This window comes from Salmo salar, chromosome ssa02 (genome assembly GCF_905237065.1).
Source record: "Salmo salar chromosome ssa02, Ssal_v3.1, whole genome shotgun sequence".
Lineage (NCBI taxonomy): Eukaryota > Metazoa > Chordata > Actinopteri > Salmoniformes > Salmonidae > Salmo > Salmo salar.
In genome coordinates, this window is record NC_059443.1 from 78370351 (window position 1) to 78386259 (window position 15909).

Here is a 15909-nt window from a genome sequence, read left to right on the forward strand (position 1 = left end):
ATTTTTGTGGCCTTTTAAGCATTCTAGTACAGTTAAATAGTTAACACACACACACACGGACGCAGCGGTCTAAGGCACTGCATCTCAGTGCAAGAGGCGTCACTACAGTCCCTAGTTCAAATCCAGGCTGTATCACATCTGGCCGTGATTGGGAGTCCCATAGGGCGGTGCACAATTGGCCCAGCGTCGTCCGGGCGGTCAATGTAAATAAGAATTTGTTCTTAACTGACTTGCCTAGTTAAATAAAGGTTACACACACACACACTGATCAAAAAGTTATTGTTGGCATTTACGTATGTGCCCATTACCAGTAAAACATAATCAAAGCATATTTCTTAAACTTACTTGCTGTGCTGTTTGGTTGTTCATTTGTTCAGTCGTTTCATTCTCAACCAGGATTTCTCATGCTATGGAACGCCGTTTGGGGTTTTGCGTGTCAGACGTGTCAAATAACACTATTTGACATAATAATTTAGCTCGTTCATACATTTTTTACGTAGTTATTACACATTGATTACACTATCACTTGTATTTCATATGTCGCAACGATTCATCGATACGTATGCTATGATGCTGGTAAACCTGTCTCGCGCGCACCTACAGTGCTGGACATTAAAAAAAAAGCTAGCTAGCTCATGGATGCGAACAATGTTCTTCCCCAAAAACATAGCAAAACGACAATCTGTTTCAGTAGCTGTAGTTAGCTAGCTAGCTAACTATATAGCTAGGTGTCATCATCTAAAATAACCCTAATTTATAAGACCGTTCTTATTTGATTAAGGGTCGGACCCATCTATGTGAAGCTAGCCACAATAAGGATTGGCCACAATAGTGGACTTTGCGGTTAGCCTTCAAAATAAAAGTATGGCATAATTATACTATATGTATTAATTTGCATCACTGTCAATTACATACTTTTATTTTGAAGGCAAACTGCAAATTCCACTATTGTGCCTAATCCTTATTGTGGCTAGCTTCACAACACATAACCCGGTCCGGTCGAGCCTCACTAGCCAGATGAAGCTAGCTAGCTGCTTACAACTTTAGCTTTGGGCAACAGGGTTAAGTAGCTGGCTAGCTATTTATTTTCATGAACTGAATTTCAATTTCAATAGGCGAACAACAAGTAGCAACCGCGCTAATACTTACAAGGATTCCTAAATCATTGCTAAGAATAATTAAAATGACTGCAGCTTATACTGGTTGTACAGGCTGGTTGTATTGGTACCAAGCTAAAGCTAGCTACCCCAGAAGTTGCGGTCAAACAAATGATGCTTTATTACCAACGCCGTATTGTAAACACATCGTTCGTGGCCGGTGTTTGCAGACTTTTTTGTACAGCTTTGACAGTGCTACTGTTTCTTATTTGATACGCAAAGACACAAGCGTTCCATAGTATGTATGTCGTAAAGCTAATAGCAGTGATGCTATTACTGTGTACCTCTGGTAGGGCAACATCTAAAAAAAATAGAGCACTTGGTAGTGTGTACCGGTGCTCTACGAGTCGGCGAAAGGCAACATCACCCACGACAGAGAACGGTTGATTGTCAAGGGGAATGAATTCTATCATCTTGGATTTAATGGATTTCGCCTTTGAGTTGTCTCGCTGAAATTTTCTTACTCTTTCAAATGACTGCTTGACTGCTCGAGCCACACGGCAGACATTGTGGGCTAGGTTAAGAATTCTGTGTTGTAGGTGTAGCGCAAAATTTTATGTGGCGTCATTACGTCATGTACCTACATTACATCGGTATATACGGTAGCTTTGCCATCGGTTTTTAACATAGGTGTTAAACTAGACATCGGCCGATACCGATGTTGGCATTTTTAGCTAATATCAGACGATTCCGATATGTTCACCGATATATCGCGCATCCCTACTTAAAACCTCTTAAAATAATGTAAGAGAAATAGAGCCTACAGAGAATACTTTCTGATATTCTGACTTCTTGTACAGACACATGGTACTAGTTACTGTGTAGAGTTCTCTGTGCAGCTATTGGTCCTTGGGAGCTTGGTCCTTGGTGACCCTACCGTGGATACGCTGGTGATTTTTGAGGGTTGCCGAGCGAGCAAACCCCTTCCCACAGTCAAGGCATTTGAACGGTTTCTCTCCAGTGTGGGTTCGCAAGTGTCTTATCAGATTAGATGTACTAGTGAAACTCCTCGCACAGTGAGAACAGGTATGAGGCTTCTCACCTGAATGTACCATTAGATGTTCTTTAAGACGTTGTTTAACAGAGAAACGTTTCCCGCACAGAGAGCAAAGATACGGCTTCGCTCCAGTGTGGGTTCGCAGATGTTTTGTGAGTGTATCCCCATCAGCAAAACTCCTCCCACATTCAGAGCAGTGGTACGGTTTCTCTCCAGTGTGGGTTCGTATGTGTCTTTTCAGGATAGGTGTATTAGCGAAACTCCTTTCACAGTGAGAACATTTATAAGACTTCTCACCTGAATGTACCAAGAGGTGTAATTGAAGTTGTTGTTTACCAGAGAAACATTTCCCACACTGGGAGCAAAGGTGGGGCTTCTCTCCAGTGTGTACTCGCAGATGGACTGCTAAATTCCCCTTATCAGCATATCTCTTGTCACATAGGGAGCAGTGGTAAGGCCTTGTATGCTTTTTCTGATGAACAATCAGGGTGTGCTTTGAAACAAAACACTGTTTGCAAACAAAGCAAGGGAATAGCCTCTCTCCATGTGCTTTTTTCTGGTGCCGAGTTAAATGATCAAGCAGACGGAAGCTCTTTCCACAGTCAGAGCACTGATGCGGTTTCACTCCAGTGTGAATGGTGCAATGTTTTTTTAAGTATTCATGTCGAGCAAAGCCCTTTCCACAGGTAGTGCAAACATGAGGCTTCACCCTATGTGTTGAATGAACCTCTTGGTGTCTTTTCATTGTTTTAATAGCAGCAAACATTTTGCCACAATCGGAGCACTGGTAAGGTTTCTCCCCAGTGTGAAGTCTCACATGTTGGGTTAACTTTCCAGAGTAACCAAAGCTTTTCCCACAATGAGGGCAAATGTACAGTTTGTTCTCAGTGTGGCCTCTCTGATGTCTCTTTAGGTGATCAGCCCGACGGAATCTCTTTCCACAATCAGAGCACGCATGAGGGATGGAGTGACTCATCTGGTGTTTTTCCATAAGTTTTAGTGTAACAAAACTCTTCTCACACTGGTCACAGGGGTGAGATCGGTCTCTTGAGGGGTTTTTCTCATGTTTTTTAGACCGACTGGTAAATGTCTTGTCACAAGAGCGGCGGAGGGCCTCATCGGATGGCCCCGGCGAAGACACGGGGAGGGCCTCATCGGATGGCCCCGGCGAAGACACGGGGAGGGCCTCATCGGATGGCCCCGGCGAAGACACGGGGAGGGCCTCATCGGATGGCCCCGGCGAAGACACGGGGAGGGCCTCAACGGATGGCCCCGGCGAAGACACGGGGAGGGCCTCATCGGATGGCCCCGGCGAAGACACGGGGAGGGCCTCATCGGATGGCCCCGGCGAAGACACGGGGCTCCTGTTTTCGTCGGTGTGACCTGTCAATACAGGAAAGTGGTCCATGGTAGTGTTCATAGTAGCCTCAGCAGAGGATCCCAGTCTGGTAGAACTCCCTGGATGATCCTTTAGATCTTTTGGGATTGTGACTTCATCAGAATCAGCGTTCAGTGTTGAAGTCTCCTTGGCCAGAGAGAGATGTTCATTCAGGACCCTGTTCTCCTTTGTCTGATTGAACTACCTGGATGGTAGAACTCCCTGGATGGTCCCTTTGTTTATCACAAGTGTAGAGGTCAATGTACTCTTCCTCTTTCACTACAATTAACAAGTCACATGGCTTGCATTTTCATGGCTTTACCGTCCGACTCCGACAGGCTCATACTCGGGTTAGGATCAGTAAGAGAAGCTTTGCCGGTGTCAGCCAGGCAGACTAGTTAGTCGATTGAAGTAACAGCAACAGTCCCGTGAGTCCTTGCAGTCTTTTTTACACGTTTGGTGTAAGCATCAAGAAGGGGTCTTGGTAAAATATATATATATATATGGCGAGAGGTGGTCTTCACTCTTCAGATACTCTGAGATGTCTGGTGAGATCCGGACCTGTGTGAATGGGAGAATATAGTCAGACGAAGAAAACAAAGGAGACAGGGCTACTGGCTAGCTACCAAGCTGAAGTCAAGTTTAGCGAGTGAACGTTATTTATATTGAGGGATACCTGGAGGTAAATAGGACCTCTTTGAGCTGAAAATGTATGGCCCTCCCCCTGAGGAAAATATATTTCTACCTGGCCCTCCCCGAACATTTGTAAAAAGTGAAAACAGTTTTTTTTAAATGTTTGCAAATGTATTAAAATTATAAAACAGATACCTTATTTACATAGGTATTCACACCCTTTGCTATGAGACTCAAAATTAAGCTCAGGTGTATCCTGTGCCCATTGATCATCCTGGAGATGTTTCTACAACTTGATTGGAGTCCACCTGTGGTAAATGTAATTGATTGGGCATTATTTGGAAAGGCACACACCTGTCTATATGAGGTCCCACAGTTGACAGTGCATGTCAGAGCAAAAACCAAGCCATGAGGTCGAAGGAATTGTCCGTAAAGCTCCAAGACAGGATTGTGTCGAGGTACAGATCTGGGGAAAGGTAGCAAAACATTTCTGCAGCATTGAAGGCCCCTAAGAACACAGTGGCCTCCATCATTCTTAAATGGAAGAAGTTTGGAACCACCTAGACTCTTTCTAGAGCTGACCGCCCGGCCAAACTGAGCAATCGGGGGAGAAGGGCCTTAGTCACGGAGGTGACCAAGAACCCGATGGTCACTCTGACAGAGCTCCAGAGTTCCTCTGTGGAGATGGGAGAACCTTTCAGAAGGTTCCCCCGGGGGGACTCCAATCAACATGAAGAAATATCTCAAGGATGAGCAATGTCAATAGGATGCAACTGAGCTCAATTTCAAGTCTCATAGCAAAGGCCCTGAATACTTACGTAAATAAGGTATTTCTGTTTTGTATATTTAATAAAATGTGCAAACATTTATAAAAACCTGTTTTCACTTTGTCATTATGGGGTATTGTGTGTAGATTGATGAGGTGGAAAAAAGGATTTAATCCATTTTAGAATAATGCTGTAATGTAACAAAATGTGGAAAAACTGAAAGGGTCTGAATACTTTCTGAATACTTAACTTTTTTGTTTTGCTGCTTTGCACCCCAGTATCTTTACTTGCACATTCATCTTCTGCACATCTATCACTCCAGTGTTTAATTGCTAAATTGTAATTACTTCGCCACTACGGCCTATTTATTGCCTTGCCTCCCTAATCTTACCTCATTTGCACACACTGTATATAGATTTTCTCTATTGTGTTATTGACTGTACGTTTGTTTACTCCATGTGTAACTCTGTGTTGTTGTATGTGTCGAACTGCTTTGCTTTATCTTGGCCAGGTCGCAGTTGTAAATGAGAACTTGTTCTCAACTGGCCTATCTGGTTAAATAAAAGGTGAAATAAAAAAATTTATATATTTATATATTTATATTTTATATATATATATATATATATTAAAAAAAACATCTGGATCAGCTACGGGTATATTCTCCACAGTTTACAAGGTCCAGAAAGGTACACTAACAGGCTACTCATATGGTGAATTTTGATCTCGCTCCCTCTCTCTGACAGGGACATATTCATTCTGGAAACCCTTTGATAACCAAAATGGAAGCAAGCAGAGCAAAACAAGTGTTTCTATTGACCAAATTCAGTTAGGTCCCTTAAGTACTCGATATCATTGAACGCGAAGACCGACGAAACATCCATTCTATAACGACATTAATGAATGTCACTTTGAAAGATACATTCTAACCGAGAGAGAGAGAGAGAGAGAACGCGGACAAACTCTCCAACCGAACAGAACTCTCCAACAAGGATCCCGACACACACTGAGCGTAAATATATATTGATTGCAATTGTTCCCGAATGAGTGAGCGTTCATGTGCAAAGGATTAGCATATCAATTGTTAATATTAATGAACTCTGTGTGCCTCCTCAGCTGCCCTTTATGACCCTTTGTTTAACAAGACACCAGCCATGCCTGTTTAGCCCACTAGGGCACATTTCTCTACCAATTCTTTGTGACGATAATTACTGTTTGTATGCTTTCTGTGAATTACTTAGTTTAGTAAATAAATGATTTTAACCTCTTGACGTTCGCCTAGGATAGAGGGCGCCACAGCGCATTTAGAAAAAAAATTGTTCCCATTTTAAACAGCCTACTACTCAAACTCAGAAGCTAGGATATGCATATAATTAATACTTGTGGATAGAAAACACCCTAAAGTTTCTAAAACTGTTTGAATGGTGTCTGTGAGTATAACAGAACTCATATGGCAGTCAAAACCCCGAGACAGATCGAAACAGGAAGTGGAATTCTGAATTGCGAACTCAACTTCATCACGTTGCCTATTAATCACACCGTGAGCTATGGTTCATTGAGCACTTCCTATTGATTCCACTAGATGTCCCCAGTCTTTACAAAGTGGTTTGAGTCTCCTACTGTGAAAACTGAATGAATGAGACGCTGTTGAAATTGGTCACATGAGGAGGGCCATCACCATTATGACGCCGGCGGCCCTGGCTTCCCTCCCATTTCGAAACGTTTTGAAAGACAATGCAATCATCCTCCTTGAATCTTATTGGCTCTCTTGTTGAAAAACGCCCTGAAGATTTATGTTATACAACGTTTGACATGTTTGAACGAACCTAAATGGGAAAAAAATGCATTTTCTCGAAATGGCTGTCCCGCGGCCGACGGAGCATTTGGATCAGCCTTCAGACGCGCTAACAAGAACAAGCTCTTGGAACATAAAGGAGTAATTTTTTTGAACGAAAATACATTTGTTGTGGACCTGGGATTCCTGGAAGTGCTTTCTGATGAAGACAACCAAAGGTAAGGGATTATTGACAATAGTATACAAGACTAGATGTGATATGCGATTGTTCCAAGATGGCGCTGACCTGTAACGTTAGCCTATTTTTCAGAGTATCGCATCCCCTTTCATCGTAAAGTATGATTACCCAGTAAAGTTAATTTTAAATCTGGCATTACAGGTGCTTTCAAGAGATATTCATCTATAAATCTTAGAATAACAATATTACCTTTTAAAAATGTTTTCGAATAGTAATTTAGTAAATTGTAGCTCTGTTTCATCGGATGCATGAGGGAAAATAGTTAGTCAACGTTACGCACCGATGTAAAATGCTGTTTTTATATATAAATATGAACTTTATCGAACAAAAGAATGCATGTATTGTGTAACATGATGTCCTAGGTGTGTCATCTGATGAAGATTGTCAAAGGTTAGTGCTGCATTTAGCTGTTTTTTGGTTATTTGTGATGCATGTGGTTGGTCGGAAAATGGCTACGTGGCTACTTTTACGACATACTCCTCTAACATAATCTAATGTTTTGCTTTTGCTGTAAAGCCTTTTTGAAATCGGACAACGTGGTTCGATTCAGGAGAGGTGTATCTATAAAACGATATAATTTGAACAAAAAATTGAAAAAAAAAAATTATTACATTTTGTTATGCTAATGGCGATATTGTCTTGAACGCACTAACAAAACAGAGGATATTTGAACATAACTATGGATTATTTTGAACCAAACCAACATTTGTTATTGAAGTAGAAGTCCTGGGAGTGCATTCTGATGAAGACAGCAAAGGTAATTACATTTTTCTTATAGTAAATCTGATTTTGGTGAGTGCTAAACTTGGTGGGTGTCTAAATAGCTAGCCCTGTGATGCCGGGCAATCTACTGAGAATATTGCAAAATGTGCTTTCACCGAAAAGCTATTTTAAAATCGGACATAGCGAGTGCATAGAGGAGTTCTGTATCTATAATTCTTAAAATAATTGTTATGTTTTTTGTGAACGTTTATCGTGAGTAATTTAGTAAATTCACCGGAAGTTTGCTAGTTCTGAACGTCACATGCTAATGTAAAAAGCTGGTTTTTGATATAAATATGAACTTGATTGAACAAAACATGCATGTATTGTATAACATAATGTCCTAGGGTTGTCATCTGATGAAGATCATCAAAGGTTAGTGCTGCATTTAGCTGTGGTTTGGGTTTATGTGACATTATATGCTAGCTTGAAAAATGGGTGTCTGATTATTTCTGGCTGGGTACTCTGCTGACATAATCTAATGTTTTGCTTTCGTTGTAAAGCCTTTTTGAAATCGGACAGTGTGGTTAGATTAACGAGAGTCTTGTCTTTAAAATGGTGTAAAATAGTCATATGTTTGAGAAATTGAAGTAATAGCATTTCTAAGGTATTTGAATAACGTGCCACGGGATTCAACTGGCTGTTGAGTAGGTGGGACGATTTCGTCCCGCCGACCCTAGAGAGGTTAATTGATAAACATGTCTTCAAGTTAATGGTGCCCAAAGACACGACAGTAGCAAGTCCTCCAACCCCAGATACATACAGAGAGCCCAGCCATCCACATGGACTGTTGTCCTCCCCATTCGGTAGCAACTCCTCAAACACCAGATTTAATCCATTCACATTTTTCCCCATTGAGGAACCATCTCCTTTCGACTAAAAAATTCCATTGTCAAAGTTTGATTAACAAATTTTCCCACGAAGGACCGCCGCAACACCTTCCTGTTCAGCTGAGCACAGCACAACAAGGTGAGTCCAAAATGTCTTGTATGCTGCTGCATAAATGATGTAATATGCCAGGGAGATATGTATACTGTAGCTAAGAAAGTAATACTAAGTGTATGTTGGGCTACTAACAGCTTACTACACATGTGCCTCACCCTATTCTTAATTTCACCTGTACTGTTCTGACTTGGTTGTGCACATGTAACCAAGAGCCTGTTTTAGAGAAATGTAATCATTGAATATTGTAAGAGCATTCATTGTCTGCTTATATTAGAAGTCGACCGACTATGATTTTTCAACGCCGATACCGATTAATCGGACGATTTTTTAAAAATATATATATTTTTAAATGTATTTATTTATTTGTAATAATGACAATTACAACAATACTGAATGAACACTATTTTAACTTAATATAATACATCAAACAAATCAATTTAGCCTCAAATAAATAATGAAACATGTTCAATTTGGTTTAAATAATGTAAAAACAAAGTGTTGGAGAAGAAAGTAAAAGTGCAATATGTGCCATGTAAAAAGGCTAACGTTTAAGTTCCTTGCTCAGAACATGAGAACATATGAAAGCTGGTGGTTCCTTTTAACGAGTCTTCAATATGCCCAGGTAAGAAGTTTTAGGTTGAGGTTATTATAGGACTATTTCTCTCTATACCATTTGTATTTCATATACCTTTGACTATTGGATGTTCTTATAGGCATTTTAGTATTGCCAGTGTAACAGTATAGCTTCCGTCCCTCTCCTCGCCCCGAACCAGGAACACATCGACAACAGCCACCCTCGAAGCATCGTTACCCATCGCTCCACAAAAGCCGCGGCCCTTGCAGAGCAAGGGGAACAACTACTCCAAGTCTCACAGCGAGTGACGTTTGAAACGCTATTAGCGCGCACCCTGTTAACTAGCTAGCCATTTCACATCGGTTACACCAGCCTAATCTCGGGAGTTGATAGGCTTGAAGTCATAAACAGTGCAATGCTTGAAGCATTGCGAAGAGCTGCTGGCAAATGCATGAAAGTGCTGTTTGAATGAATGCTTACGAGCCTGCTGCTGCCTACCACCGCTCAGTCAGACTGCTCTATCAAATCATAGACTTAATTATAACATAATAACACACAGAAATACAAGCCTTTGGTCATTAATATGGTCAAATCCGTAAACTATCATTTCGATAACAAAACGTTTATTCTTTCAGTGAAATACGGAACCATTCCGTATTTTATCTAACGGGTGGCATCCATAAGCCTAAATATTCCTGTTACATTGCACAACCTTCAATGTTATGTCATAATTACGTAAAATTCTGGCAAATTAGTTTGCAACGAGCCAGGCGGCCCAATCTGTTGCATATACCCCGACTCTGCGTGCAATGAACGCAAGAGAAGTGACACAATTTCCCTAGTTTAACATTGCCTGCTAACATGAATTTCTTTTAACTAAATATGCAGGTTTAAAAATATATACTTCTGTGTATTGATTTTAAGAACGGCATTGATGTTTATGGTTAGGTACATTCGTGCAACAATTATGCTTTTTTTGCAAATGCACTTTTGTTAAATCATCCCCCGTTTGGCGAAGTTGGTTGTCTTTGTTAGGAAGAACGTCTTCACAGTTCGCAACGAGCCAGGCGGCCCAAACTGCTGCATATACCCTGACTGCTTGCACAGAACGCAAGAGAAGTGACACAATTTCCCTAGTTAAAAGAAATTCATGTTAGCAGGCAATATTAACTAAATATGCAGGTTTCAAAATATATACTTGTGTATTAATTTTAAGAAAGGCGTTGATGTTTATGGTTAGGTACACATTGGTGCAACGACAGTGCTTTTTTCACGAATGCGCTTGGCAAAGTAGGCTATGATTCAATGATAAATTAACAGGCACCGCATCGATTATATGCAACACAGGACAAGCTAGATAAACTAGTGATATCATCAACCATGTGTAGTTAACTAGTGATTATGTTAAGATTTATAAGATAATCAAAAACATACATTTAATGCTAGCCAGCACCTTACCTTGGCTCCTTGCTGCACTTGCATAACAGGTAGTCAGCCTGCCACGCAGTCTCCTTGTGGAGTGCAATGTAATCGGCCATGATCGGTGTCCAAAAATGCCGATTAACGGTTGTTATGAAAACTTGAAATCGGCCCTAATTAAAATCGGCCATTCCGATTAATCGGCCGACCTCTAGCTTGTATGCCCACTTTATTTATCCTATGGTTATGACTTGGTGTACAGGGAGAATACTGTAAGAACGGCCCATGTTCTGATTTCTGTCGCTGTACATTTCAAAAGTGCTGAACAAAGTTATTGACTACGTCCGTCCTAGCTCGCTCATTAATGTCTTAATTTAAATTATGGATTGCTTGTTATCCGCTTGTCATCCCCTTATGCCATAGTTTGTACATCTCAATTGTCAGTAGAAACCACATTTGTTTAAGCAAGTCAGCCATATCAGCTATGTTGTTTTATTTAAGGCAGTAAATAAGGCTGAATAAACTGATTCACTGCCAGACAAGGTTCCGCTGATAGCCAGGTGTAGCAGTGGTAAGATGTTGTAACTGCTGTTGGGACAGCTTTATGTAGGTCCTAACATTTTGTGGGCACCTTTTGTCACCGTTATAATGCAATGAATGTATTGTTTAGTGTTGTGTAGTGGCTTTGCTGGCATGCAAAACAAATACGTTTTTTTGCCCCACCAAGATTCCCAACAAGATTTCCATGCTAAAATCGCCACTGGAAGGGAGAAACTCTTCATCAAAGAACAGCAGTATGCATGAAGTGAATGTATTTTCTCCATCCACCATACAGGTCAGTCAACCTGCACCAACCAATCCATCGATCTCTTACATTATATCCTCTTCCGTTATTTCTTGCGGCACTACAAGCGATATTTGATTCGCCAGATACTCGTTCTGGATTCGCCAAGCACAAAGAGGGAATGATCGAACAGCCAATGGAAAGATAAAAGCGAAATGCCCACCCAGCCGAGCAGCAGAGGGGGGGGGGGTTGTGCGCCGAAGTTAGTCTAATTCCATAACTAAATTCCAAAATGCTGACATTTAATCGATTACAAATTACATGACCCTTCCCTGGACAAAAATACATAAATACTAAACCCTCCACGTGACAAATGGAAAAAGCATCACCCTTAGACAACCTAGCTAGGCTATTATCAACATAGTTAGCTAGCTAGTTACAAATCATTGGCGAACCCCACACCTTTCTGCCTTGTTCATTTACTCACCAGTTTCCGAATTCCCCTTTGGCAATATAACGTTAGCTACCTAACTTATAAAACATTTTATTGTTGCATAGATCTTCTGTGGCCGTTGTGGTTGTTTTGTGTAAACTAGTTCCGGTGAGGGAGGACGCGGTTGCTTTGGATTGGCCCAGCGTGTCAACTGAACAGGCACATCTGATTGGTCCCAAGTCGCAAAGCCCACCCACGCAATCTAGTTCGCGTCAATGCACCTTTGAATAGGTGGCCAGCTAGCTAGTACACTACTGAATACTTCTAAATTGACATTTTAAAAACTAACTAGATATTTTAAGCGCAGCGTCAATATTAGAATAACATTTATTTTTGTCGGGTAGCTACAGGCAGATCGACTGTTCAATCAATGAGATGCTTAATGCACTGTTGTACTTTATGTTCGTGACAAGGTAAAACGCTAGAATTGTCCAAAAAAGAAGTGCCAGGCGCGCCGTTTCCATTATCGCAGAAACTGACGGCCTCCTGGGCTTTTCATGCACGACAGCGTCTATGGTTTACCGAGAATGGTACGACAAACAAACAAAAAACATCCAGTCAGCGGCAGACCTGTGGGCTAAAACAGCTCATTGATGAGAGGTCGAAGGAGAATGGCAAGAATCGTGCAAGCTAACAGGTGGGCCACAAACAGGCAAATCAACAGTACAACAGTGGTGTGGAGAACGGCATTTCGGAACGCACAACTCGTCCTTGTCTCGGATAGGCTATTGCAACAGACGACAACACAGGATTCCACTCCTATCAGCTAAAAACAACAAGACGAAGCGGCTCCAGTGGGCACGCGATCACCAACGTGTTGGTCCACCAGCCACTGTGGCAGGTATACACAAAAATCTATCAGCCACTCAGATTTTTGACCAGACCAAATATTTTTTGTTGTTGCTAAAATTACACCAACAAAACACACACACAAATAATGTATGTAATAAATGTATTACTAGTAAGAATTCATGTGGTATATTGTTTAATTTCATTTGTTGTGGCCTGAGTCTTAATTTACTGCAGTGGGCTGAATCAGGGTCGCAGAGAGTGTCTCTGTTCGTCTTAAACAAATCTACTTTGAAACCAATGTCTACACCTCACACACATGGTTATGGGCTTATATAGATATATAGACTTTAAATGTATTCAGTTTTGAGTTTGCATCCCAATATTACACTTAATATACATCACGAAGACTGAAATATTACAAAACCTTTTGACATAGAAACGATATAATGTTTAATAGTGAAAAATACGAATAACATTCCACCCATGAGGCCACTAGAGGGCGATTTGGTCATTTGACTGTAGGAAAAAATATCACAGATGAGACTTCTTCGGTGGGGTTTATCAGCAGTTGGCATCCAACGTTATGGTGCATTATCGCCACCTACTGTACTGGAGTGTGGGCCAGAGTCAGGGAGAAACTAAATCCTACCTGCCAGCCCGTTGCTCTTAAAAAACATAACAAAATATTTAAGACTGTATCTAATGACGTTCTACTCAATATACTCTTTAAACTAATTTCCTGTATCCCCTTCTCCCTCATACTAGATCTCGTCCTCTCTCTTTCCCTCCAATAATGTCCACACTGTATCAGTACACAGTCCACTGTCTCTGTTTCCTGGCAATACTCACATTTTCCTGTTGGAAGCTTTCCTATCACATGTAAGGTCTTATTCAACTGGCTGTGTCCCACCCTTCATCTTGTAAATATAGCCTCCTCTCTTCTTTCCCTTCCTGCCGTTCACCCCTCCCCAACTTTCCTCTACTTGAAATAAATGCCGGCCCTTAGTTTCTCTATTCTACTGCTCCTGCCATCGCTGCGCCATCACTGTCCATATCATGCTTTTTGCCTCTGCCTTGCTCATTGAAACTACAACATCCCCACTACTAAGTGCTTGTTTAGCCAGTATATCAACATCCCCACTACTAAGTGCTTGTTTAGCCAGTACATCAACATCCCCACTACTAAGTGCTTGTTTAGCCAGTATATCAACATCCCCACTACTAAGTGCTTGTTTAGCCAGTATATTAACATCCCCACTACTAAGTGCTTGTTTAGCACGTATATCAACATCCCCACTACTAAGTGCTTGTTTAGCCAGTATATCAACATCCCCACTACTAAGTGCTTGTTTAGCCAGTATATCAACATCCCCACTACTAAGTGCTTGTTTAGCCAGTATGTCAACATCCCCACTACTAAGTGCTTGTTTAGCCAGTACATCAACATCCCCACTACTAAGTGCTTGTTTAGCCAGTATATCAACATCCCCACTACTAAGTGCTTGTTTAGCCAGTATATCAACATCCCCACTACTAAGTGCTTGTTTAGCCAGTATATCAACATCCCCACTACTAAGTGCTTGTTTAGCCAGTATATCAACATCCCCACTACTAAGTGCTTGTTTAGCCAGTACATCAACATCCCCACTACTAAGTGCTTGTTTAGCCAGTATATCAACATCCCCACTACTAAGTGCTTGTTTAGCCAGTACATCAACATCCCCACTACTAAGTGCTTGTTTAGCCAGTATATCAACATCCCCACTACTAAGTGCTTGTTTAGCCAGTACATCAACATCCCCACTACTAAGTGCTTGTTTAGCCAGTATATCAACATCCCCACTACTAAGTGCTTGTTTAGCCAGTATATCAACATCCCCACTACTAAGTGCTTGTTTAGCCAGTATATCAACATCCCCACTACTAAGTGCTTGTTTAGCCAGTATATCAACATCCCCACTACTAAGTGCTTGTTTAGCCAGTATATCAACATCCCCACTACTAAGTGCTTGTTTAGCCAGTATATCAACATCCCCACTACTAAGTGCTTGTTTAGCCAGTACATCAACATCCCCACTACTAAGTGCTTGTTTAGCCAGTATATCAACATCCCCACTACTAAGTGCTTGTTTAGCCAGTACATCAACATCCCCACTACTAAGTGCTTGTTTAGCCAGTACATCAACATCCCCACTACTAAGTGCTTGTTTAGCCAGTATATCAACATCCCCACTACTAAGTGCTTGTTTAGCCAGTATATCAACATCCCCACTACTAAGTGCTTGTTTAGCCAGTATATCAACATCCCCACTACTAAGTGCTTGTTTAGCCAGTACATCAACATCCCCACTACTAAGTGCTTGTTTAGCCAGTATATCAACATCCCCACTACTAAGTGCTTGTTTAGCCAGTATATCAACATCCCCACTACTAAGTGCTTGTTTAGCCAGTACATCAACATCCCCACTACTAAGTGCTTGTTTAGCCAGTATATCAACATCCCCACTACTAAGTGCTTGTTTAGCCAGTACATCAACTACCTCGTTCCACTCCCACATGAGCTGGGACCCATGTAAATATTATCTGTGTATATATATATATATTGTCTAATCCTGCCATGGGTTTGTAGCACGTCATTAAGCAGGTCTTGTCTGCTACGTGATACAAAGGACTGGAGACTCATCAATACTGCACATGAATCAGAGCAAATAACTAATCTGTCTGGCTTAACTTCCTCCACCCACTGCAAGGCCAACAGTATGGCCATCATCTCCACCGTATATACAGCCAGATGATCTGTAATACGTTTCCTGACTCTCACCCCACATTCCTGCTCTACAAATGCTGACCCAGTAGGTCCTGTCCTTGGATCTTTTGAACCATCTGTGTAAATGGCCATAGAATTCTGATACACAGTATCCAGACATCTCTTAAACCAACCAGATGGATCAACACCCTCCCCATCTTTCCCTAGTCTCTCCAATCAGATGGATCAACACCCTCCCCATCTTTCCCTAGTCTCTCCAATCAGATGGATCAACACCCTCCCCATCTTTCCCTAGTCTCTCCAATCAGATGGATCAACACCCTCCCCATCTTTCCCTAGTCTCTCCAATCAGATGGATCAACACCCTCCCCATCTTTCCCTAGTCTCTCCAATCAGATGGATCAACACCCT

At 41.4% G+C, this 15909-nt stretch overlaps 1 protein-coding gene across 1 annotated transcript; it reads right to left on the reverse strand.

The window, feature by feature from the left end:
• Nucleotides 1-998: 998 nt before the first annotated feature.
• On the reverse strand, nucleotides 999-12048 carry LOC106593054 (gastrula zinc finger protein XlCGF57.1). Its single transcript, XM_045710502.1, has 2 exons — nucleotides 11934-12048; nucleotides 999-4093 (listed from the first exon to the last, which is right to left on the reverse strand). The coding sequence occupies exon 2, from the start codon at nucleotides 3572-3574 to the stop codon at nucleotides 1997-1999; it is 1578 nt and encodes a 525-aa protein (XP_045566458.1). The 5' UTR covers nucleotides 3575-4093; nucleotides 11934-12048; the 3' UTR covers nucleotides 999-1996.
• Between the last annotated feature and the right edge of the window lie 3861 nt (nucleotides 12049-15909).

What these genes read in the sequence shown, in the direction of transcription:
- LOC106593054 (XM_045710502.1), bottom strand. Translation starts at nt 3,574, where the DNA reads ATGAACACTACCATGGACCACTTTCCTGTATTGACAGGTCACACCGAC.